At 35.3% G+C, this 27,734-nt stretch overlaps 1 protein-coding gene across 1 annotated transcript; it reads right to left on the reverse strand.

The window, feature by feature from the left end:
• On the reverse strand, positions 1–26,449 carry Sse (extra spindle pole bodies like 1, separase). The gene is made up of 13 exons (XM_085950374.1): positions 26,275–26,449; positions 24,169–24,303; positions 22,129–22,207; positions 19,248–19,441; positions 18,416–18,589; positions 17,356–17,495; positions 11,154–11,281; positions 9,269–9,629; positions 7,660–7,828; positions 5,727–5,862; positions 3,378–3,545; positions 1,724–1,869; positions 1–677 (listed from the first exon to the last, which is right to left on the reverse strand). Exons 1-13 carry the CDS (start codon positions 26,384–26,386, stop codon positions 520–522), a joined length of 2,100 nt encoding a protein of 699 aa, XP_085806500.1. The 5' UTR covers positions 26,387–26,449; the 3' UTR covers positions 1–519.
• Between the last annotated feature and the right edge of the window lie 1,285 nt (positions 26,450–27,734).

Genomic DNA, 27,734 nt, shown 5'->3' on the forward strand with positions numbered 1-27,734 from the left:
GGGATTACGCAGAGCTTTTAGTTTTCAATTCACAGTAGCTGAAATAGACAGACCAATTATAGGCGCTGATTGTGTTCCTCAATTCAACATATCAGTAGATTTGAAACACCGACGACTCATTGATGGTGACACTCAATGCAAGAGGAAAGGACACATTTCGCATGTTACCACACCATCCACCTGTCGGCCGCTGATTGTCTTCAATGGGTTAAGTTAGGTTAGGTTAGTTAGTTAAATATAATTGCTAGAAAAAGGCTGCTCAAAGTCCAAAATGACTTCGCGAGTGGAGAGCTACAAGGTTCTAAGTGTTTGTCCTTGTCGAAACAAACGCAACAAGGAGGCAGCTTAGAATACTACTTCATTGTTTTCCCAAAGATAAACACTTAGAACCTTGCAATATTGGGCTCGCGACATGTCTTCCTTTCACTTCAACAAGCCACAATTTTCAAACTTTTACCGAGCATACACACATGACAATATGCCGTGATAATATAACAGAATGGAAATACTTTAAGCAGACTATTTAGGGACATAGTCATCGCAGATCTTGACGGGCAATCCTCGCGCCACGATGCTGGCAGCCATCATGGCGAACGAACTGGACCTCCGGGCCGTGGCAAGAGCTCTCAGAAGATCGGGTTCCCAGCCAAATTTGCCTGACTCTTTATTCGAAGCATCTGTCGGATTAACAAGTCAGCATTAGATTTTTTTTATGTAAGACTGAATAATGGAGGATTTACACATAGGTAAGTGGATTTATTGTCAACAATATTATAATGATTATTCGCAACAAATTTAGGTTACTAACTTTATGGAGTTTATGTATGCCTGTTATAGATCTACCATCATAAATTGGCATTTCAGTGAGGGCGCTAGTATGACATTGAGAATATTACCATAACTAACAAAAAAATGGTAATTTATAATTCTTTATTGGTAGTAGATTTCTGTACAAATATTATGCAATCTATAATTCGAGAAACATGTTGTAAAATTAAATGGCATTTGTAACAAATTTATCCTCGATAGACAATTTTAGTTTCAAATTCGACCGGCTGCCAACTTACGATGGTAGATCTTTAACATTGGCACGACAGCAAGCGTTTGATATGTATTTTTGTCGCGATTATAGTATTGCCGACAATAAATCAACGAATGCGTAAAGTAGGGAATTTAAGAATGTAGCATCCTTTATTGAAGATATTGTCGGTGTAACTAAAATAAGCCATTTCTCAAATGCTCAGGAGATAAAAAATTATGTAATATTCATGAAAACATTATGTGTGGCTTTATTAATACAAATATTTTGGTTTACATTAGCGTTAGTATAAATACTTATTTTTTTGCGGTACGCAACTACGCCAGTGGTCTAGAGGCAGGGTGAGTGATTTTGATGCAGAAGCTTTCTGTGAAGTACTGTTTCGAAACCACACAACCGCATAAAAAAAAATTTTGTTTATAAAATAGATGTTGACAAAAAATGTGACAAAAAGGTGTCCTGCCAATAAACGTATTAAAAAGCTATGGTACTACAAGGGCATACTTTCACGGTTACATGTAAATTGTACGTAAAACATCTCACTGTGGCACAGTTCCCTGTGAGATCGGAAAGAGATGATCGTATACTATACAGTCTTCTATTTTATTAGATTCAAAATGATAATTATCAACTGAACCGTCAGCACACTAACTTATCAATGGAATTCTTTCAAGGATTGCCCACCTAAAATTCCCTGAGTCCACTGTGTCTTGTTAACATCGCCCCAGTGTTTCGGCGCCTTCGACGGCAGGAACAAAGCCAGCAGCATCGAGGTTATTTTATCCACCTCCAAATCCGTCACCTCCCATAGCATTCCGATCACAGATGGACTGGAAAAATGTAATTGATTAAAAAAAAAAATCTTTTTGAAGTGATACTTACTTATACGCGGGACGGCACTTCACGTTGATGCGTAACAAAAAGCAGTCATATTTGAAGATTTTAAAAATGGAAAGCAAAACATAGTTTCACTTCTGTCGTCAACACACATACAATATTTTTTTTTATTGTCCATTCTCACATAATTATTTTAATTGAAACTCAAATTACATTAATTCCTACAAAATCATTTACATTCGACGTTAGAAAGGAAAAAGTGTATAACCCTCATTTCTTTCAAAATAGTTTTTATTGGATAATAATGTTGTACATGACTAAATACATGTTGTGTCTAAAGGATGTAAGCTGCAAACGCCGATTTATTATCCAAATTTAGCTGGCAATTAAAAAAAAAAGAAGGAAGTGGTAAAAACGACTTAAACATCGTGTTTCTTCGTTTTTCTTTAATTAATTCAATAATTAATATAAAATTAGGGATATAAAAACCAAATTATTAATTATCATGCACTTCATGGTTGTCTATTTTGTATTTTAACTTTGACCGAAAATCATAACAGACATTTTTGTGCCTCCTGTAAAATTTGATTTGTGTGGATTACGCCCTTTTCCTTTCTACAAAGGACGACAATATAATCCATATTACCTTAAAAATGCCAGTAGATACATTCTGCGAAGACATTTTATAACGTAACATGCATTTATATTTCGGACAGTCAAAGCAGCTCGAGATGATATGACAACAAATTGACAAGAGCTTTGAGAGAAAAGTGTCCAGCTAAAAACCGAGGAATGCAATTGTCTAGAATACATTCAGTTATCTGCATTGCCACGTTACCACGTGTCAATTTTTATCATTCAACTGTCTATTGAATGACAGTTAAAACTAAATTGATAAGTAAGAACCATATTTAAACAAAGTTGATAAAGTTGTAAGATGAATTGAATGACGTTTAAATCCTTTCTACTTTTAGTCGATTCCACTGTGAATCATTATTTGAGTCAATATCTAAATTATTTAAATTTAATGTGATTGGTTGGCTGCTGTGTTACAGAATGCCCTTGATTTACTCTCTAAATTAAGTATACGATCTTTCGGTACTGTTCGGTTATCGGGAATTCAGCGGAAAACACATTTTTAAAATACCCGATATACTGGATTATGGGTTAGTTTAGGTTAGGTTAGGTTAACCTAACAAATAATCCAGTTTATCGGCTATTTTCAAAATGTGTTTTCCACTGTATTCCTGATAACCCAACACTACCGATCTTTGTTTTGAAGTGATCAGACGAAACGATTTCAATGAATTAACAAATTCACTTGTCGCCGTCTTGATTACGACTATGGATTCAACTTAAACTGATATGTGGGAACAATCCTATCAATTTCCTTTTCAACATTCATCGGTATTGAACAATAAATATCAACATGTGGGAATATAATAGGGACACATAACAAAACCTAAAACATCCAGTGAAATGGACTGCAAGTTATCCTCACCATTTGGCCAGGTGGTAGTGCGAATGCACCGGAATTGGCAGCAGTCTTGTCCCGGGGGGACGAAGCCTCACACTGCCACACCCACTTAGCGCAGCGACGGCCTTCGTGGACTCCAGCCTCTCCACGCCCTCGCTGATGTAGCGGGATCCATCGTTGTGACCGCAGTAACTATTGAATACAATAATTACTCTATTAGAGTGATCAGTAGGACTAAATTAATCCATTTTATGCAGGCTGCACAAGGTACAATAATTAGTATTGCAGATACATCCTCTGTAGACTCTAGACATATGTAATATCATCTCATGTATATATTAGCTACAGAGAAGTCTAAAAACTAAAAGTAGCAAATTGTGGCATGAAAGGTGGATGTTGGGCATAATGTGTAAAGACCGCAAAAGAAACCAATGAATAGAGAGCAAGACATGAGGTTGCCAATACACAGGGTTAGAAATGTTAGAAACACATTACCATCACGTCACATGAACTTACGGTAAGGCTCTAATACGGGGAAAAAGTATGTAATGTCATTTTACTTTATATTTAAATATCTTATATCGTCACCTCACGTGCGATCAGTTTTTTTATTTTCCGCGGGTTTACACTTTTTTCAGTCACGTGATCTCATGTATATTTTTAATTTAGTGGTTTGGAAGTAAGCTACAAAATTGAGAGGTAATTGACACAATGTTCTTCATGTCAATGTCAGTTTTTATTATTGAATGCTATGATGGTTGAATGAGCCCAAGTGGCATGATGTTAATGTGTTTCTAGCATTATAGCGCCTGTATATTGTCGGTGTTTTGTAAAAAGGGCGAATCAACCATTTCGGCAAAATCGAGATTTGAATGAAAATACAATATGTACCCCACTAGCTTTGTTGTGCAAAAACGTCGAATTTGTATCTCCACAGCAAAGTACTTAAAAACGATAATCGACTAAAATTAAATTAATTAAAATTACGAATAAAAAGCGAATGTGACATATTAGGCCTTATAAAATATTATATAATAATGCCTATTATAATGTCAGTATTCTTTCTAAGCTTTATTATTTCTTGTTAGATATTTATAATCATCCACAGGTCATAAGCAAATAAATGTCAGTAGTTAAAAATCCACCTCCTGTAAAATAGCGTTTTGGTTAATTCACCCTTTTTACAAAACACTGACGATATGTCCATGGATTTATTGCCGGTAATAATGTTTAAATTAAATTATCGCATGCACATATATCGCTCAAGTTGTAACCATCGCGTGCTCAAGTCGCTGACGTTTCTTCATCCACACATGCAGTATTGCAACTTGCACGACAATAACTTTAGTGTTTACATTTGCATTTTAATTGTTCCGGTCATGACAATACGTACTGCCAGAAATAAATCCACGCAATTGTCTAAACAAGCTATTATGCACAAAGTTAGATGCCGTCTAACTTTTATTGTTGTGTATGTATAATGTATATTGTTGATGGTTCATTTTGACTACACAAAGGCCTCATTGTTGCGAGAAACACAAGAGATTGTGAAAAAGATGCCAAGAAAATAATACACTAATTCGAATCCGGAAACCGTCTGGTAACCAGCGGCGGCTCCTATAATACCATGCAAGTGCTACGCACTGCCTGCATTTTTGAAAACATCGCTCAACTTTTCATTGTTATTCATATGTGTATCACTCACTTCACGTAGTAGAACATGTAGCAGTATTATGAACAATACTCCGTTCATGAGCGCAAAGCGATTGTAATCCAAATAGATTTTCAGTTTGCACAGGATTACAGTGAGGTCATTGTATACTACTTAAACGGTGGTCGAATGTTCCTGTGGTGGCGTTTTGTGTAGAATTTTTTACAGTTTTAGATCGATTTAATTTACCTTCTGAGAAGTCGGTAAGAGAACACGGCAGCCTTCGGTGATTGAGGTAATCATGAAAAGACGACTAGGACACGTGTTCCGGATGCCGCCAAAGAGTGTAACACTTCGTACCCTTATGGCACAGCCTCAAGGGTTCCGTCGCCATGGCCGGCCCTCCCTCACCCTGCAGCGGTGCCACAAAAGCGACCTACGTGCTGCAGGTCTGACATGGCGGGAGGCGCAAGAGTTGGCGATGGACAGAAGGAAGTGGCGCGAACTTATGCTTGCCCTATGCCCCAATGCTGGGTCGTGACAGAGTGAAAGAAGAAGATCTTCTCTTTATAGAAGGTAAACCATTGCGCACTACCAGAAAATGCTATTCTGAAGACCACCGGCCGCCACTGCTGGTCACAAGCCAAAGACCGGTTCAAATGCTTTCGTTGTAACGTTTCGTAATAAACACTTCAGATACACAAACAGACAGATTAACTTACAGGAAAAAGTCAGACTCTTGAAGATATTTTTTGAACATTTCCGGAGCCGGCGAGGTGTTTTTGTCTCCTTCCCAATCCGGACACCAGTAATCGATGAAGGCGCTCATGCGTTTTTCCATCCTATTCAAATCACCACCTGAACACACAATATGCATTAGATAATGGAAGGTCTGCTTTCGTCTATTCCAGCCATTGATATACTACTGGGTGAATCATATGCTTCTTAAAATGACGCCCGATTTTCAGCGACTCGGCCCTTGTTAAAACTTACTGAGTAAGCCCGGTCTAGCTTGCATCTTACTCTAACTAATAGTCAGCGCATGACGACTTGCTCTGTCTGTTTGCGTTGCAGTACCCTTAGGTTCACTATTCCATGAACGCAAATTTAGCTTTACAGCCAGGGCAATACGGGTGAAATTTGGGAATCCATGTTAACGGTCTTAACGCATTATACCTACAAGGAAATATTATAAGACGATATTCGTTATATCTTTTGTGGTACATTTTTAAAATGACACTTGTATGGGAACTCCTCATCTAGTAGTATATCAATGATTCCAGCTATACATCTTTTCACTACTACTATACGTAATGGAGGAATGGAAGTGGATGTACACACGCATGCTCCGTATCAGCTGAAACGCCAAGGTTACCAACATTGAGGTGATGTCGACTATGGAAAGGCCCAATGAAAATAATCAAGGGATTCAAAACTAAAAAATTAGCATACTTTGGCCACATGATGTAACATCCTGAGAGGTACATATCAACTTCTGCAATTTATCATCAAGAGAAAATTTGTCGTATGCGATGCCCTGGCAGAAGAGAAATATCATGGCTCAAGAGTCTCAGGGACTGGTTTAAGCTCATATATCTGTTTAATGGTTGGATGGTCCCAAATCGGCACATTGACGCCAGATGTGTGCCCGGTTCTAGGAATATTATCCCTTGGATAAAAATAAAATTCAATATCGTAAATGAATTAATGTTTCTCTCCGTCTATTATAAAATGTGTTAATTGGCAGTGTTGCCAACTGTCATTCACAAAAATATGTTATGATAGGGCAAGAAAACAAGCTAGATGGCTAAATAACATGCTAGATTTTTTCAAAATTCAAAAAGTGTCTAAAAAGTGTAGCATTTCAAGAAAATGTCACAATAATATTATTAACACCTTTTTTACAAGAACAAAGATCGAAAAGGAATTTAGTATTTTACAATATATATCTATTATTATATTTGTGTGCAACGCAGCGCAAGACACACAGACTCACACACATAGTATTCTGTATCTGCTGCACATTGAACCCATTAAGCGCATCGACAAAAATGTTGACAGGTGGCACTGCCACTGGGTATTTTTATTGGTAAGATATAAAATACATAATACCAGCATGTTGTTTTCAAGCAAATCTGGTGTAATATTCCAGCTATATTATGAGAAGATTTAAGGTGTTTGCGGTGTCCCAAAGAAATTTTGCAAGCTAGATAGATGCCTATTCAAAAATGTTAGATCTGGCAAGATAAACGCTAAATTGGTAACGGTGGTTATTAGGTTATAGTATCATTTGTAAATCAAAATTGTATAAATCAAACAACTTTTTCAATCCATTGTCGTGTCGAAGAAATTTTATTTATAATTTATGGGGGTTATTTTCCAGGCAGTTATTGAATGAAGGTAAATAATGTCCCAAGGGAATTTTGTTCAGGGGGTAGTTGTCCTGTTACCATGTGCCCATAACGAAGGTTCGGAAATGCCAAACTGACTGCAAGTCCTCTCTGCTGACCTCCGAGCAATGTAGTATCAGCTGTAGTTAAAAGTATGGGGCAAGGGACTGTTACCATAAAACTGGTCTCCTGGCAAAGGGAAAGATATCGCCAACAGAAAAGAGAGGAAGAAAGACCGTGGAAATTATATTATATATTATTTTACCTGGGTTTATGAGATAGCTTCCTTTAGCCGGCTTCAGCTGAAAATAACCATTAACGATTTCCTCTTTGCGTGCTTTGAAGAGGCCATACGTGAAGCTGAAACACTCCATCCGAGTGACAGGATGACCTTGGAGGATGGGCAGGACTTCCCATGGGAACACGTCCAACTTCTGCGAAATATAGTAATGTTTTTATTATACAAAACACTATAATATATTTATTATATGCAGCATTGATTCAAAAAGATGTAGGTATTAACTGTCTAAGCTTTGTGTATTAGGACACAAAGTTTAGACAGTTAATACCTAAGAAGATCATAATATGGACCTCCACAGCATAGAGTTGGTTTAACAGATTTTTTTTTTTAAGAGAAATGGATGTTAACCACATACTCAATCTGTTAGGTCCATACTTTGATCTAAACACACATTGAAAAACAAGATGTGAATTTACCAGACCCGAGAATCGAACAAAGGACCCACAACATTATAAGCCGACCCGGTAACCGCTCAGCTATCGTCGAGTTATAAACCATTCCAAACAAAATATCAAAAAAAAGAAAAGCGAATCGTCTGTTTCTTTTATTCCGTAATATTATTTAACTATTGATATATTATACCTATAGGTATTTTATTTTTTGATTCACTTCAAAATTAGATTGTATTGTATTGATGTATGATTGTACGTATTCATAAACTATTTGCTATTGGGTATAGAAACGGTATACGATCACAAGGCCCCTCCTATTTTTTGCACGTGTAAAACCTCATTAATTCGAAATCGAGGGGACCAAAGATAGAAAAAAAATTCGAATTACATATAATACAAAATAATGTATGGTTAAAAACAGTAAATCTTGAAATTTTGCATTTCCTATACAACTTCTTTCAGATTATTATCAGTGGTGACCAGGGAACTCAGAAATAATGGGAACTGAAATACACAACGGGTAAGGCGATAGCAGGTAACCGACTCGAGTAAGGATGAATCCGGGTTAAACTTACACACGTGTCTAGAATACGTTTAACGTCTAATACTTAAAACTGCTCTCGGTTTATGCATTTACGCTCCTTTAATGTTGGTGTATTACACACACTATTGCACGTGCATAATGCGTAGGACACTCACACATTCAAAATCCTGCTTCACCATGCGGCGTATTGAATATGGCCTATCGGTATTCTATTTATTGTCTGTTCTGTGGTGGTGACTATTATGGTTCAATCATCGAAATTAGTGCAAATCTCTAAAAATAGATATTATGAATATTAGCAAAAATTTTAATTTGCAGCGAATATCAAATTACTTTTACTGTGGTAAAATTACAGACATGCTACAGACTCAAAATCCCTATGCTTGCACTCGAAAAAGAAAGTATTCCAGTATAATAGGTGTATAATTCAATAGATTATACGGGTTATTCAACACAATCAAGTTATAAAATATATCCCAATCTACATTTAAAAAATCAAACTCCAATTATGTTTCGGACAAAATTGATTTTATAAAATAAGTCCAAATTTTAAATTTTCAATCTCCATGTTTTCAGTACATACGATGGTTTAAAAACTTCTAGCGTTAACCCCAATATGTGTTGGTTTCATATTTACCTCATCGATGAACAAGATCACCGGTCCCCTTCTGACATTCTTCAACTCCTTCATATCTTCGTCGTATTTCACCTTATCAACCAAGTCATTAAATGTCTTCCTGAACTTTTTAAACTGCACCGTCGCCGATATTGCCACTACATCACATCTCACGCACTTGCCGTCAATTTTGGCAGTCTCTCTGCAAGTTTTGCACGCATCTACGCAACGTGCTGACGCGCATTCGACAGACGCATCATCATAATAGGAATGTTCGATGTATATTTTTCGTATAATCAACGACGCTTCTGTGAGAGTTACGTAATGTGACGCACTGATGAGATTGCACAGTAGCATTTTTTGCAATGGAGTTATTGCGATACTGGAACGAAAAAAATACGCAAGTGAATTACAGTATCCGCTGCAAGATCACACATATGTGGACATCTACAGTGTGAAGATACCTCAAATAATTTTATGAATGTACATATTCATCAAACATGTTAATGTCTACTAACAGCGGGATTCAACCCCTCTACTACGGAACAAGAGATAGTATTTTATTCACAACTCTAGCGTTTCCAACAAAATATATGTTTGCATATTATACCCCATTTACACATGCATGGATTTACTGCTGACAGTACGTATTATCGCGGCCATAACAAGAAAATGCACGTGTAAACATGTATTATTGTATTATCATGCAAGTTGCAGAGATTGTATGCATGAATCAAAAAGTTTGGAAGCTTCCGAATTTTCACGCGACAGTTGGGATTTGTTCGATATCTGCGCCTGCACAGATAGTGGCGAACCTGCCGGTTAAAAATACAAACTACACCGTGCACTCATTTTGAGATTAACCGATTTTCACGACCTGTCAAATGGTACTATAAAATGACAACATCGAGTCTCCCTTACTTTTGAAGAATGAGATTGGCGAGACAGTCAGCACTTTTACATGTAAATAGTTATTATCGCGAAAATAACATAAATACAGGCGCTATTATTCTCTATAACATATCAACATATCATAAGTATTTTGTGTAGCACACAATTTTTATTCTTATTTCTTTATCTAGAACAGGCATGTCTAACTTCGAGTAGGCTGTGATGTACCACCCATTAACAAAACTTGCAGTGGTCCACCGCATTCTTCAACTATTTGGCCGAGGACACTCAGGCGTTACAAATTATATAACACTCGTCTTTTACTATCGCAAAGAAATATTCAATTTCTTATTCATTGTGAAACTATTCTCCAACTGGACAAAGAGCCTACTGAATGACGACGGTAAGGGTTGGAGATTAATGTATTCTCTATCTCTCACACCTGCGAGTGATGCAATTATGATATGAATTAAGTGATACAAGGTCACGCAGCTTTCCTCATGGTTTATTTGAAAACAGTTTTCACATGAGCTAAGGAAGTAAAAATAGGTAATGGTTAATGCTTCCCCTTTCAAATCTCTACGAAATCATATTATATTACAATTGAATGTGCACGCTTTTTACATTTTCACGAATCAATTCCTATGGTGCGATCGACCAAAATCTATTCCGTGATTGACCTGTTGGATATGCCTGATCTAGTATAATCAATTCTCAGTTGGTATTACAAAAAATGACATTACCATAAACAGATTTTTTTAAAGAAATAACAATTCACACATTTCTCAAAGGCATTCTATGTGCAACTATCCTTTTTGCATTCACTACAATATGTTAATAATATTTCTTAGTATTAATTAACAACCAAATTCAATATTAAAATAAAAAAAGAAAATCTAATTTCACAACACTTCATTTGTAAAGACGTAATTATGAAAGCTGCAGAGGACAGAGGTTCTTGGAGACCCACACGAGATTATGATGTCAGAAAAAAGAAGTAAATTAATTTTAATACCTGTTTTCGCCACATGCACTATCGACATATGATATCACCCTATCTCTGGTTTCCTCGGACAGAATATTTCCCGTCAGCAAGCAACGCCAGGCTCCTAGCCATTTCTTATCCATGGTTTGAATGACACCCTGGTTAAAAAAAAAAATGATATTACATGATCAGCTGCGTCGGTACTGTGTTTTGGATATCTTCCAAGAAATGTTCTTAGTGGTATGTATATTCATTGGGCTGGAGTAAGCATTCCAACTGCAACTATGTACAATTGTGGTTATATTTTTACCTCACCGAGCTAATATAAGATTTCTATTTCAAAATACTACGTTTTATACAACAAAATTTTTTTAATACAAATGATACATCAAACAAAAACCTTTAAATAAAGTGCGACCCCGATTTAACGTGCCCGGAATTCATGTTCTGCGGGTGGTTTCTTCAGACCCGCTTCAATTTAATACATTTAATATCCTTGCATTCCGGTGGTTTTTAGTATGTATTTTGTAAGTGTTTTATTTGGACATGATTTTGATCTTAATACTATACAGCCATATATTTTCAATACAATAGCACACGGATTTCTGGATAAAAAATTTTCTATTGAGTATGCGGATCATAAACTCATCTAAGCGTCGTACAAAAAATGAGAATGTCGCAAAAATAAACGAAAACATGAAAATAAGGGGTCACAAGAGTGCACACGTTTACCCAAACAAGCGAATGAAATGTCATCAAATTGTATTTAACAGGTTCGCTATATAATATAGAATTGAGCCCATGTGCCAATCGACGAAAACGTAAAAATTAGGTCAAGGTAGACGAAACCAAGTGACGACTATATTCATAATATTTTTTATTAGTCGATAACATGTAAATACAAATATAATATCACCACTCGGAGCCAGACGGCACTGCTACTTGAACTGAATTTGTTATAAATAAGTTATGTTATAAGTCGTAAATTATAAAAAAATTTCACAGTACCTATACATACAATGAAAACATTCAAGTGGGTTTTGTGAATGTCGGCGCTTGTAAAATGCTCCAAAATATTAGGCGGCCACAGATGGACAGTTCTCGTAACAGGTTGAACATGGCACAGACAATAACTGTTCAATAACTGTACGTTAGTGGGCACACCACAGATCAGTTTAACTACCCCGTTTAAATCTGTCGAACTGTCAACAGACATGCCCTTATACGTACAGTTATTGTCTGTGGCAGAGCAAGTGTCAAAAACTATGGAGGTTAGGTTCGCGGAGATATTACACAGGGGTATTGTTTCAATTAGTTTTAGGTAGAGTATACTTGAACGATATTGATGCACGAATAATTTTACTTTGAATTTATTATGGTTATAATTGTTTTTATTAGAAACAATTTGACATAAAATACACACCTATGACGTTGGTAAAATAAATCATGATTTCGCTAGTGGATTGTGTATTTTATCGATTAACCGAAACAATATTATACACATTCGTGTAAATATAAAATATAATCTTTTCTTTTGAATAAATTATTCCCTTTAATCAGAGGTTGGCACCATGCCCAGAATTCATACCTATTTATGAAATGAGAGGTGAAATAGAGTATTTTAAATAAAATTGTCCTATATGGTACGTCACAATTATACACGTCGGTCCTTTTCTAACGCATGTTACAGTATTGCATAAGTCAATGAAGGAATAAGACAGAGATACGTATCGATGAAGAAATTTTCAAAGTCGAGTGTGAACACATGACGCATAACAGATAAGACGGGGTAACAAAAAAAGTATTCAAACCACAAAATTTATTCGTGTCTATCAATATAATATATTAAACTGCAAAATTCTTAAAGTAAAAAAATTAATTTGTCTGAACAAAAATTTATGTCAACAGCACTGGATCCGAGAGTATAGGTGTGGGAAACGTAACTTTTTCTGTCAAAAAAGCGAAATCATCTTATTTAAAACATATTCGCAAGTATTTGATATTGAATATACGTATTTGTTGTACCATAAAACTTATGTAGTTGCACTAAAAGCCGACTGACAAGAACATGTTCAACTCGAAATTTGACGTAAATGAAAAATATTTGTCAAAATAATTGCTTATACTTAAGATTTAATATATAATTTTATTAAAATTGTAATTCTGACTTCCAACATTTGGCACAGAGGTGCGGAAGAAGTTTCCCAAGCTGGTCCAACTGGTAAGAAATAACTTCACATCGATTCGATATCTATTCATCATACAATCAACTCAAAATAAATTTTGAAGTGAATTAAAGATGTATAGCGAACAGTATATTATACTTGATACTCCTATATTAAAATTTGATACAACCTGTTCTATAATAATCGCTGTGCTTGATCGTACTTTGGTATATAGAGATTGTACACAATCTATTTTTGAATCAAAATCTTTGTCCACCTTGTCTTTTAAGGTGGTGCAATTAATCAACTACAAAAACTGTCAGACGTACACACGGCAATAGACCATATTTTGCTACCATCTTTAAGTAAAGGTTCACAGATCCCTGTAAAGTGAACAACCTTCTACAATACTGACACACTTTGCATTTACCTCAGGAACATCATTGTATGTTTTCTTCAACAAATAATGCACAAGAATTAAGAATGTAGTAATCTTTATTGAAAGCACAACATTGCGGGTGGGTTCATTTCCCACCCAGTATAAGTATTTTGTAAAAATCGTATGTTTCTAATTCTAACTCAAATTACGAAATTTTCAATCTAGAAAAGAACATAGGTAAGTAACAATGCCGTTAATACTTTTCGTTTTTATACTGCGTACTCTTGACTAAAAAAGCTGCAGCAGTAGCTCATTGAACATTAAATTTGATGAAACAACTTTACGAGCTCAAATAGTTACGCTAATCTAGAAATTGTCCACAGAATTTTCAGTAAACAAAATCATTCCGCTTGCAAGTGTTTAGTGGAGAGGGAAAACTGAAGTTGACAGTATTAGATGATTAGTGAGGTATCGAAACACAAACTTCTTTTAGATTCAATTAAAATTGTCATTATTCACATTTATAGCATCACGTTAATATGATTGTAATTACTTATTCCGTGTGATTCCTTTATAATGTTTTATTTCTGAGGAACATTATAGTATTTAATTATAATAGATAGGTATACTAAAATAATTATAACAAGTATACGAAATACCGTAATTAAACATCATAAAATAGTTACCAAACAAAATAAATATGTATTTATTAGTTAGCACATTTTTTTTGTATATCGTCGCCACGCATATTCATTTTTTATGAGTAAGACATAAAATTTAAGTTAGGCTAAGAACAAAAGAAGTATTGTGTATTGAAATAGGCCAAATAGGGTAACCCCCCAGTGCAAAAATATATTGTTTGTGAGCAGTTCTGTTAAAAGTTAATTTCAGTTTATTTATACCGCATGTTACATAATCGGTATGCACTAATCCAGTGTTTCCCAACGTGGGGTGTACGCCCCACCGGGGGGCAATTTGAATGTTTTGCGGGGCAATGTGCAAATCATTAAATATTTGGTACATTTTTTTTTGTTAAAAATGCATTTTCGAAAATATTTTTTTTATATTGCAACCATGACTTCTCGCGAAAATTACTGTTGCCATTCCCATCATAATATTTAGTTGAATGCGGCGCTTTAGCGCTGTAAATCATATGTTACCGAAAAAAATCGTTTTTTTCACAAACTGTGGAGATTTAAGATTAAAATTGACCAAATTAGTCCTCACATAAAAACTCTTTGCAGCTCACATCAAGCATAAGGATCGCACTATTTTTTTTCCGAGTTGTACATCTAATATAATATTTATTATACATAGGTAGGTACTTACTTACGAAAGTAAAATTGTTAATAGTATTTATTACCTATGTGCATTTTTTTATTTTAAGCAATTCATTTTTTTCAGAATTTATTAGTTAACTATGAAATTTTGATAGGGGGAGCATGGAGATTTTTTGTATTTCTGCATTGAACGCGAAAATAATATAATATGTTTAAAATGTACATTAACAGTTATTTTAGGCTTTTAGGGAGTGCGTCCTAATAAACCATTACACAAAAAGGCACCCGGAATACGATCAAATTTACGCATAGGCACAACAAACATTCCAGTACAATTTGAAACTTTAGGTTAGGTTAAATTGTATTGGTCTTAGTTAAGTGCATCTTTAAGAATTAATGACAGTGAATGAAATAGGTGTGGGGTTAAAGTGGTTAGACTCTTGTTAGATTGTTCGAAAAAATGGGATCGCAATTATGTAAGATATTATTGTCATGTTGTTTAATTTCGTGTGGTCACCAGAGTAATTATTATGTCCTGTATAGATTGCTCTGTTTGAAGACGGAGCGTTAAAAATACTCTCTTCTATATTTTAGAAGTCGAAATCTTGGGCATGATGCCGACCCTTGCCTTTAATGGACAGTAATAATTTAGTAAGAAAACGGTAATATTTATAAAGGTATTGATTTTATATACAATAAATTTAAACATGCCACAAAATTATATTTACATTAATCATCAGTATAATAATTAATTACTATGATATTATTAAAATATATACTTAAATTTGATTTAAAAGCGACATTGTCATTCACAATAAGGTATATTAATTTATGTTGTGAACGTCTTAAATTAATAATTTGTAATATTCACTACATACAATAAATAAAATTTGAGTATTGAGTTATTAGTCTATATTTTCACAATAACTTAATATTTATAATGCTCTCTAAAATTTTAACATTTATATTATATTGTATAAAATAATATGTTTACATAAATAACTATAACTTTGTTTTACTCTCGTAAAAATAAATAAAATATAATATTTGCGACTCCGCGTACATAATATTATTATATTTTTAATAATAAATGAATTTGTATTTTATAACAAGCAACACCAGCCGTAGTTGTATCGCGCGGTATATTCTACTTTACGTTACCAACATCTAATGTCACTCGAGAACTTTCGGTTAGTTGAAATTCCAACAGTTTTACAAAAACACGGGAGTGGGGGGTCGCTGGCAGTTTGAACATGGCACACATCTGACAGGTCGAAAAGTGTCCGTCTATGGGCGCGGCAGATTATCTACCAAAGATAACTGTATGGCCGCCATTACGTATTAACTGGCATGTTCAACCTCTTACGAAAACTGTCCGTCTGTGGCCGCCTATTATGTTACACAGTTTTGTTTTGTAGTTTTTTTAGGACCTGAGATAAAGAAATTTATTGGTTCCCTAATTGCTTTTATGGGATTTGGTGCTCACCATGTTATGAAAAGTATCAAATTTCAAAGCAATCCACTTGAGTAACACTAATATGAAGACCAATTAATATTTTCTTTGAACAGTGGCATGGTAGACTAAAAAAACTTTTTATCTTTATAAAATCATACTGAAAAATATTCTAAATAACCTAATGCTACCCTGCTGAACATGTCATAAGTGGTACGTAGGTAGGACCTTATAAAACACAGTGCCGAAAAATGTCTATAAAAAATCTAATTATGATGCAAAATAAAAACTAGCGAAAAATATCAGTAATGTGTTCAACTACGATGCCAGCTAAGAAATAAACCACTCAATGGTAGTGCCAGTGAAAGAATGACATTTTCGTGATTACTATACAGGCGGCTCCAATCGGATACGGCGGCATTGAATATGAGTGGCCACGCGGCTCCGATCGGTGGCAGCAAAGCTTATTCTCTGCCCAGATCCGATATAGGTTTACAATAAAATTACTCAGGAAGGTTATCTATCGCATATTTGGCAACCACTGAACATGTAATCTGTCAGTCAGTATCAATGACATTAATATGGACAAAGCGCCTGGAAAAAAAAATGACACTCACTTTTTTGTCGGGTCAGCCGAATGGCATAATCTGTTCTAACGCCATTACAATAAAGGTGATATTGCTATACATTCCTGATGCTTTTTGTCGGGTCTGCCGAATGGTTCGGTTCGAACGGGTCCGCTCAAATGAACATTGACACTAGAAACACTGTTCTAACGCCATTACAATAAAGGTCATATTGCTATAAATTCCCGATACGTGATATCGCATAATGGAAATTGCGTGACGTCTACCTATACATGAGCGAATTTACTTGCTAGCTACTGTATTGAGTGTGTTGTCCATTAATAATGTCATTGGTCAGTATAGAATCGACAGGGTTATGAAAAGGTTACCTTCATTCTTAAATCACAGTCCGATCTTTTCTCCCAATACTTTTTGATGCAGTTGTTTGTGAGTCGAAGATTATTTTCAATCACATTTAAATTCTCCTGTAGCGTAGAATGGAGCTCTTCAAACAGCGGCACTTCTCCATCTAAAATAAAAAATTATATTTGGTTTGCGTAATTGAATATGGAGGTTAATAAGTCGATAATGAAGAATTTAATGTTTAATCCTGGACAAACCGTAAACTGTGGAAGAAAAACATTGTGTCGATTTGATACCCTTTAGGGATTGGGTGTTATAACCTAATGAAAACGTAAGCAACATACACAATCAATCAAAAAATAAAAACATTATGGATGAGGAAGAACAACCAGTGTCGCTGCTTGGCAAATGAACAAGCTCAGTGATGCCGCACTCTGCAAAGTCAGAAGACCCTACAAAGACTCCACCAGTCTAATGCAGCAGCTCACACACAAATAATTGAGTCTGAATCACCAGGAAGAGAGAGACAGGGAGAAGATGTATGTGAATGTTGAAAGGTGGAACTGCCATCTCATCATATTTGCTAGTTAATAATAACCGTTTCAGAAAATTACCACACACGTGCCACTACTGTCGAACAAGAACTTCTTGTCCATGTGTTAAAACTGTGAACTAAAAATCCCCTCGCGACTAATTACACTTACGTTTTCAAATGAGAAACGCCCCCAAATTTATCATTTCAATTTGCGTAATTTGAAGCTTTTTAAAATAAAAATAAGTCTAAAACGATCAGGAGTGGTGTTAGAAGTATTATTAGTAAAGTAGTGGTATATTGCGAAGAAAAGTAGTATCTAAAAAGAGAGATGATACATTATTTAAACATGCCTCTAGTACGCGTTGCTGCCATGACAGATACGTCACTAGAAGTCTTCTACATGCGATTACAGCGACTTTCTGTTATCGCCAATTTCTTGTTGCCGGACAATTAACATATATGTAATTTTAATTTCTTATGGATTAGTCTTCATCCCAGACCGATGCGTTATTATATGGTTAACATTATCCAATTAGCTTGATTATAGTTACATTTGACAGTCTCCGGATATATCCTGAGAGTGAACGGATCTAAATTATCAGATGTCATGAATTCATTCTTCAAAATGGTGATGTAGAATTCGTTGACGGTCGATCGGATGATGTTCTGCGATTGCCACTGCTCCGTTGGTTCGTAGCCTGCCGTCATTTGGATGACTGTCCATTCTTAAATGAAGAAAAACTCGAGACATTACATTGAAAAATGCTGGATTAGGCTTGTATTTATCGTAGGTGAGATAATGGCGTTAGGTTAGGTTAGAGAATTATTTGTTTATTAGGGGTTAGATTATTTAGAAGGTCATCCCCAGCGTCCCAAAAGTATGTCTTGTTTTCAAATTGTCAACATATATTTTTTTTACATTCCTATCTGGAATCTATCCTATCCACGAAAAAAGTTTTTGGAAAAATACAACTGCCATTTTAATGGATCAACAGTGGCCCTAACCCTGCTCGACCAGTGGGCCCCGCGCTATACGTTAACATTGTATTTAGTTTGCGTGTTCTCCAACTGATGCCTGCATCGACAGCCCACCATGCTCTGTGGACACTCCATCACGAGTAGGTTAAGTGTTCAGATAGCAGTGGTGGAATGGTAAGGTGAGGTGCAGATAGAAAGATGCGTGTCTACATCCAACCGTTGCCGATCATGTGGCCTCACTCGAGAGTAATATTAACATACGTGTCGAAATACACTGAGCACACATCTATATCCAACCCTTGTCTACCTGATAATGAATCAGTCTATTGCCTGCATTCTTTTTATTTCCGTATTTCACGCAGTCATGAGCTATCGCTTGTCAACATTTACTATAATTGTACGAACCTTTCGGTAATTCCTTCAATTTCTTCTTCATATTGACAATTTCTTCATCGTCGTTTCCGACATGTTTAATATGTTCCTTATCCAAATGTTTTCTACTTTTACTCACAAGTGGTGAGTCGGTATCTTGTTCATTGGAATCGCCGGCAGCAAGCTTTTTATTCGACTCGTAAAGGTATTTCAATAAACTATCCGATCTGTGGAAGAAACCATTTTTTTAATACAACAGTGGTTTTCAAATTTCTTCCATTTCACAGCATCCTTAAAAAAACTAATAACCATGCTCCGGCACATCGTGTTACATGCAATAGTTTTGAATCACGTGAAAAAAAAAGTAAATGCAGTTGGCCGTATCATAGTTAGCCGTGAGATATTATATCGTGTATCGGAAACCGATAGCCGTATATCATTGAGATCAAATCAATGTCAAAATAAAATACGTAATAAAAACCACCAGAATACAAGGAAAGAGGAAAATAGGTAGCTACATGATTAAATTAGAAATAAAATCATATCATATGTATTTATATAAAATTCTGAATGAGTCCAAAGTAGGTTAGCAAGTGCTCTTAAGTATCGAGTCGTAAGCACCTATCAAATTAATGTTCTTATTGAATCTAATAAAATTGAAACATTACTGTTTGCAAGGTGCCATTTTTTGATCACAATGATATCGAGGGTATACTGACAGAACGCATTATTTCAGTTTTTGCTGTTTTTCTGTTTTAAATGCCAAAATGTATAAAATTTTACGCTCTACGTCCTGGTAAAACGCACAAAGGCATAGGATATAATGGTGAGAAAATAGAAACATTAGTAAATCATATTGTTATTTTTTTATTCTGATAGAAAGCATGATAATGACCTAATGCGTTCTGCGTATACAAAATACAGGACTTGTAACATGTCGTTTATTGTGTTTGCCATAAAGGTTAGTCTTTATAATATAGAAAAAATGTTTTTAAATCATAAAAAAAAACTACATGGGAGAACGCTTTGAAAAAAAATTTAAAGTCCTTTTTGCGATTATCTCAGAACTTGTTTTAATGAGTTAATGCTTTCTGTCAGTATACCCTCGATATAAGGCCGTCTCTTTAGGGTATGACAGCTCACGGTGAACTGTGATAATGTAATAAGTACAAATCACAATATGTAACCAAGAAAATTATGCCGCTGTTATTATTAACTTGAAAACAATCGAGAACCAGGAAACTGGGGGTGAAAATGTGAGTTAAGTGATTAGTCAGTTCAATTCCCAAGCGATTATGGGAAAATGTATTTTTGTCTATCGATAATCGATGTCATTGCTATAATGAATTTTTCGGAACGTATCAATCGGTATATTAAAACATGTGCTTTAGAAAAGGTCGGGGATTGGAGGGGCTGATGCATAGATAACAGACGATTCCATACAAGAGGATGCCCCCTATAATTGGCACCATCTATCGACGTGACTATGAATTCTGACGATGTGAGCTCCGGAAAAATCACTCATAATAATTATTAAAACGAAATTGTGACAAAAATAAATAAAAGTCGATATTTCGAGTCAGATACCGTTTATTGAAATGATAATAATATTGACATCATGAATAACATCATAAATTTATGGGGACATAATCGTAACGCACTCCCACGATTGGTGGTAATTATTTCAGCACTTCCTGTCAGATTGATGACTTCATCAATTCCCTATATGTAGCCTGAAGATTTCATTATAAATTTTCATCGCTTCCTGTTATTCTGCACAGCCAAAAACCCAACGATCGACATCATATTAATATTAATGTAGATTCTGAAGGAACAATTTAAAAATCTATCGTCAAAAAATAAAAAGACAATGGTCGCCACTTTCACTTTTGTAAGAATGCGCAAAAATAATAAGTATAGACATTTTATATAATATGTAATTTACTAAAACATAAACTTCTTTAAATATTTATGTTTGAGTTGGTAGATTTTCAAATGTGAAAATTAAAATTACAATACGTATTATCATTATTTCGATTCCATGACTGCAAAGAATTTTCAAAGGACATTCAACCGTATATAAACATAATATGAGGCGTCTAATTACAAAAAGCGACAGGTTCAGAATTCGATAATTGCAAATTATGTTTCAAGCTCCAATTATTTGTTTTAACGTGAGATTATTTTTTCCGTTGTATTCTATGTTGAAATTAGAACCAAATGGCAATTTGTTTCAGCCGATAAACTCTTAAATGTAATAAGTATAGGCAAAATAAAATTGGACGTAGCGCTATTTGTACCTCACTTTTTAATTTATTCCACATAACGGCACATATTTCCGTGGCACTGTCATGAGTTTACCGGATGCTACAGCATGGGAGACGTCATTTGCAATATTGAACGTTCCCTTATTGGTTGACACGCGCAAAATCAAACATGCTTTAAATAATATGAAACACGGACTTGGCGCTTTTTGTAATAAATCGAGACTTAAAATATATTTTTTCGTAGGGTTTTGCCGCATTTTGGAATTTACAGATCAATACATATCATGTGGAATTGATATGAAATTTTAAAACAATGACATGACATCAGCGACAAATAGTCTCGCAGCCCGAGTGTTGATTGGCTGGGACATGGGTGACCTCTGATTGGTCATTGAACTGGCCTTGTATCGTGCAGTCATCTATTATCATGACTGAGTACTTCTGATGTATTAAGTGGTCACGATCGCTGTATAGAAGATACATGCCCCTGGGTGGATGCGAGGGGGGATTAAGATTTTTGAAAACTGCGACCCTGCACTATTATATTTAGCACTAAGCCGCTGGTGATGGGTGAGCCCGTTTCAGTATGGTTCTCGAATCTTTCGGTGGTACTTAGTCATTTTTTTTAAATATCTTCAATATCTTACTCATAATCGGGAGGCGTGACTGTCTTCATCATCTCTTGTAACCTTACGTTATATTTTTCCAACCTATTCTTTTTGCTATCTGAAACAAAACAAAAAACAGGATAAAAAAAATACACATGTAAAAGTGTATTAATTATAGTATATATTTGGGAGTTTAGTCTGAAAAATTTATAGACCTTGTAGGAGAGATGTATAATATGTCATTATTATATCCTATCTTTTCTTATCATAGAAATTAACATTTCATGATCGTAATATAAAATAATATGTATACAGTACCACGACCACGATATAACGATAAATACAGGTGAGGGGGTGTGTTCGCTGTGAGCTTTCTTATCGGAAAAAGATAACCGTAGACTATACGGTCATCTCTGATTTTGGCAAAATTCATAAGTTCAAGAATGAGAACCTCAGAGGAACATTTTCAACTGAAAACTGAAGAACTTTTCGAAGCCGGTCGAAGCGGACGAAGCCGGTAATAATTTATTGATTAAAAGTGGAATAAGTACTGCAAAAAAAATTGTGTTTTATTAAATTAAACAACAATACTAACCTAACCTAACAAATAATCCAGTATATCGGCTATTTTCAAAATTTGTTTGCCGTGGCTACCTGTAAACCGACAAGAACCGTGTTTTATTTAGACATGAATTTTGAGTCAGTACTATACGACCCAAAGAGGTTGGACGGTCTTTAATATAAAACCATATATTTCCGATACAACATTTCACGGTGAAGTGTGATACGGCGAACTGTATACATACAAATTTCCGGACACGGTCCGTTAAAGCCGAAAGTATGTTATTTAAAAACACAAACAAAATCCTGTTTATTCATTTTCGGATGATATATCCAGGCACATACGTTGTGGAGTGACGTTAATGTTCAATGTCGACGCGCTTGCTTTCGGTAATCCTGCTATGAAAGTTTTGTTTGCTCTTTTGAAGTCTACTGTTTTTTTATAATCAACTCTCTAAAATTATAAAAACCAGTCGTGATGTGATACCCAGGGTCACCTTTTATCTACTTCTAACCATTAAAAACTTATTGAATGGAGTAATAAATGCATCCATTCCTTAGACTATAGATACATCTAGACGCCACCAATTGCATCGCTAAATGAAGCTGCGTGCCGTGCGTTTGGTTTGTGGGCGAGCGAACGCATTCGTATACAAATGTTTGAGACCATAGACCATTTCGCTAGTGCTCGCCCAAAGTGCTCGCACTAGACGCTCAGAATTAAAATATAATTTTACGTTATATAGTATTTTTAAGCAGTCAAAATGCAACCATTAGGAAAAGATATCCATAATTTTAGTTATTTTAAAGAAACACTAGGTCATTTGATATTAAAATATATAATAATATACAAATAAATTATCACGAACATGTATCAATTTACCTATGAAACGTAATACCATCTTCTTGCTTATCAGTATGGCTACCACATTTTAATACAACACACCGAACCATCTTATCTACTTAATTATCTAAAATTTTTACCACCGACGCAACACGCGCTCGCAGGTTATCGACACTTAGCTATTCAACAAACTAAGATTTGGCGGTGACACCATAGCAAACCATCTCAAACATCTGTAAACCTTTTATCTTACTCTAGCGCATGTCGCAGAGATTATAAGGGTGCCGAATACTTTCTCACTCACACTTATGCATCGTTTTTGTTCAGGCCTTGATCCATTCACTTTGAGTAAACAAATTAAACTGCTGTACAGCTGTGCGAATTAACCGCCAGCGTTGCAAACGTCAGTGTCATGTTATAAAATTTATCATTGCAATTGTTTATCCCAGTTAGTATTTTTTATCTAAGTAACTTGATACATGTCACATTTGTAACAAGCAAATAACATTACTTATTTATAAAAATTTTAATGGAGGTTGTAAATAGGGTATCAATCATCTTTGATACCAATCTGTCTATTCATTGGAGTCCACCCCTTACCTATCCTGTACCTTATCACCTTCCTAAAGGTATTTCAAAATTATATAAATTTAAACTCTTTGTGTTATACTCACTGTCAGTCTCAGCTCTATCGCATCTGTACATGGCGATGGTTCTAACGGACGGAGCAATCGCTTCAATTAAATTGTATGCTGCTTCATAACTTCTGTGAACCTTCAGTAGACATTTGGCATTTAGTTTTCTAAGACCTGAAAACAATTACGTCATTAAATAATATGTATTTTGATTTATCTGTCTACTGTTACGAAAGTTATTTTCCAATGGCTTGTCTTTTTATATGGCAGGGCATATAAAAAGGTCATCCATCACAATGATTAGAATTAAGCAGCTAATACTACATTTTGACATTATTTAGTTGAAAAATCCTGTAATATATTAAATCCTTTTATAACCAACTGCACTCGTGTAGGTAATCACTCATCACAATGGACATACAAAATGGCAGCCATTCTGTGAGTTAGAAAATTGGAATAGAAACCGAGCGATTTAAATATTTGGGTAGTTCGCCAACTTAACCATGGTCGCTTCATGCTGTTGCTAAATAATTTCGGTAATATACCTAGTACTCCATCGGGTCTATTCTATGCACAAGCCTGTTTTCGGTCCGCTACGGCAGCTAAATAGGGTAGGAAAGTATCGAATTATTAACACTTATTGTAACAATTACAATAAGTTAGCCTGAACTGTCAGAACTGTCTATCATAGTCTAAAATTTATCAGTCAAGAGAGGTGCTGTTAAAACATAGCACTTATTGTAACAATTGTAACTAAAGTAATTGTTACAATAAGTGTTAAGGCTATACTTCAGCGGTCTAAAACGATTGTGACTACGCAACGCGAAGATTGTGCAAATGACGCGTGCAGAACAAAACATAATTTGTCATAAAAAGTCAACATGCGTCCATTTAATGTTATGTTTATTGTTCTATTACTAATAATAATAATATATTCAATGACATGTTTTCTTTTTCAAGTAAATGGGTAACGTTTTTTAGTCATCTTTACATGATTTAAGAATAAATTCCCCCGTCGCCATCACAAAACAAATTGACGTGTTCACAGCTCGACTTTCGCTCTCCGTCTGCCAGCCAGTCCAAAATTTCGTCGCACCTATAGTTGAAAATTATTTGCCGTTTCACTGAAGTACCGTCTTAATAATTCGATACTTTCCTACCCTAGTTAGCTGCCGTAGTGGACCGAAAGCAGCCTTGTGTTTATAATAGACCCGCATATCGTAATTTTGGATGAAAAACCAAACCAAAACCTAACATAACTTTACTTGTTTTTAGGTTACAGTAGGCTGTTAGGTTTTTCGTCTAAAAAGACCTCGATCATAAAAACGATATGGTGTACTATTACATTAAGTACCATAATTTCAATTGTGAAAACAGAAATAACTTTCTATTTCTATTCTATTTACAGTCCAAATTCTTTAGATAAAACTCCCAAGAAAATGGTCCGGGTGAATGAATCCAAAGTAAACACATGCCTGCGAGAGAGGTCCATAGTCAAATGAAACAGCAAAAGTCGATCAGTCAATTATCTGGGATCACGCATTACCCCCTCAAAACGACACCAGCCAAGGAGTTAAAGCCGCGTTGACACGGTCCAAGTAGACTTGGATAGGAATAATTAGTATGAAGATGTCTCATCCAAGTCACAGCTTCATACTATTTATTCCTATCCAAGTTAACTTGGATGAGTAGGACCCGGTCCAAGTAGCTTGGATAGGAATAATTAGTATGAAGATGTCACATACGAGTGCACTTGGATAGGAATAAATAGTATGAAGCTGTCACTTGGATGAGACATCTTCATACTAATTATTCCTATCCAAGTACGATCCAAGTACACTTGGATCGAGTGCCAACCAAGTGACAGCTTCATACTATTTATTCCTATCCAAGTTAACTTGGATGACTAAGACGCGGTCTAAGTAGATGGATAGGAATAATTAGTATGAAGATGTCTGATACGAGTGCACTTGATTGGCACTCGGTCCAAGTGTACTTGGACCGTGTCAACGCGGCTTTATAGAATAATTACTCTGGCAAACAAATCCTACTACGATTTTCAGAGACACTTCAGCAAAATAAAATTATGTACTACCTACCTACAATAACAACAAAATTAAACTCAGTCGTTTGACATGTTCTTACTTTGGTATGTCGGTCCACTGGGATCGCTAATGTCCGTAATTAGCGCATCTTTTATCTTCTCAATAATCGTATCTATATCCCCGTCCACATTATTTGCACTTTCGGAATACATATTGATATGAAATAATAATTATACTAGAACTAGAGAACCACTCGCCTTGCAACTGGCCGCATTATTTTGATTATTTTGAATTGAATTGAAAAGTCGGTTGCATAGACCATAAGACTAATATAGGCATCGGTGCTGCCATCTTTTCAAAGTGGAATTTTAGTACAGATCCTCCAAAATTGTAGTATTTTGGGGAAAAATATAGTACACGTTGTAATCTGTTGAAAATGTATAGGTTTTTTGTTTCTCAGAAAAAAAAATAACGGAGAATTTGAGAAACTCTAAGACCCCTTTTTATTTAGGTACCACTTCCAACCAAAAATGCTTAGGTACCGAAAAATTCAAAAAATTTCATTTTAAACCAAAGTCAAGGGATTTTTTCTTCGTTTTTCGAGCAATTTTTTTTTCAAAGTTCTCCAAATCTGCTTATATTGCAAAATAAAATTGTAGTAAGTACCTATACTTTGCACCAATTTATCGAACGGAAATATCGAATTTTTAGTACTTTTTACATATTTTTTCCGATATTCAAAATTAGTGCTCGGACGTAGTGGTTTGGCGGGCGCAGCGCGGCGGTGGTGCGGGCAACTCAAACGTATGAACACGTCTCGACATGTCCGTAGACAATGCGCGGGATGGGTGTTCGCGCGTGTTGTTTGGCGCGTGTCGATTGGCGCAGGCAGGTTCGTACATGCGGCGGGCTCTTCCCATACAGCGTGCATAGAGATGTCCGCACGGGCGCCAATGCGGGAAACGAGCGAGCAGCGGGTGTCTCAAACCACCATGAGCTTACCGCGCGCGTCTGGTGCATTTATGGTATTATCTTCGCAAAGCATAGATACTGCGAAGTGATGTTAAGTAGGTATAAGTTTTATAACTTTGCACTTTTTACTACACTGATATGCCTCTTTGCCTTATTACGTCGCATAAAGTTACATCATAATATGCCATTCAATTGTATTAATATAATAATGTAGTAGGTACTAAATAAATAAATAGATAATATTAAAAAATAATATGTTTAAATTTCAATAATTCTTAAGGGCGGACGTGCTCAGCGTATGTCAAAATAGAGCTTTTATTGCATTTTCAAACCATGATCCTGGACATTCCTTAAACGTTGTAGATAATCTATTTATTTAATTTTGACGCCTTATTATCCTTTATATTTATTTTAAACATTTGATGACTGCATAAAGTATTTTTATTACATAAAATAGTATTCCTTTAAACCTCTCGCTCTAATGTTTTAGAATATAGTCATATTTCAGTACATGAATGTGCAGCGATGTTAAGATTTTTTACATTTATTAATTTTTAAACGCATTTATAAAACGATTAGTATAATTTA

The sequence above is a fragment of the Rhyacophila brunnea genome, unplaced genomic scaffold, assembly GCF_057557595.1.
Source record: "Rhyacophila brunnea isolate RB1 unplaced genomic scaffold, BYU_Rbru_1.0 scaffold_23, whole genome shotgun sequence".
Taxonomy (NCBI): Eukaryota; Metazoa; Arthropoda; class Insecta; order Trichoptera; family Rhyacophilidae; genus Rhyacophila; species Rhyacophila brunnea.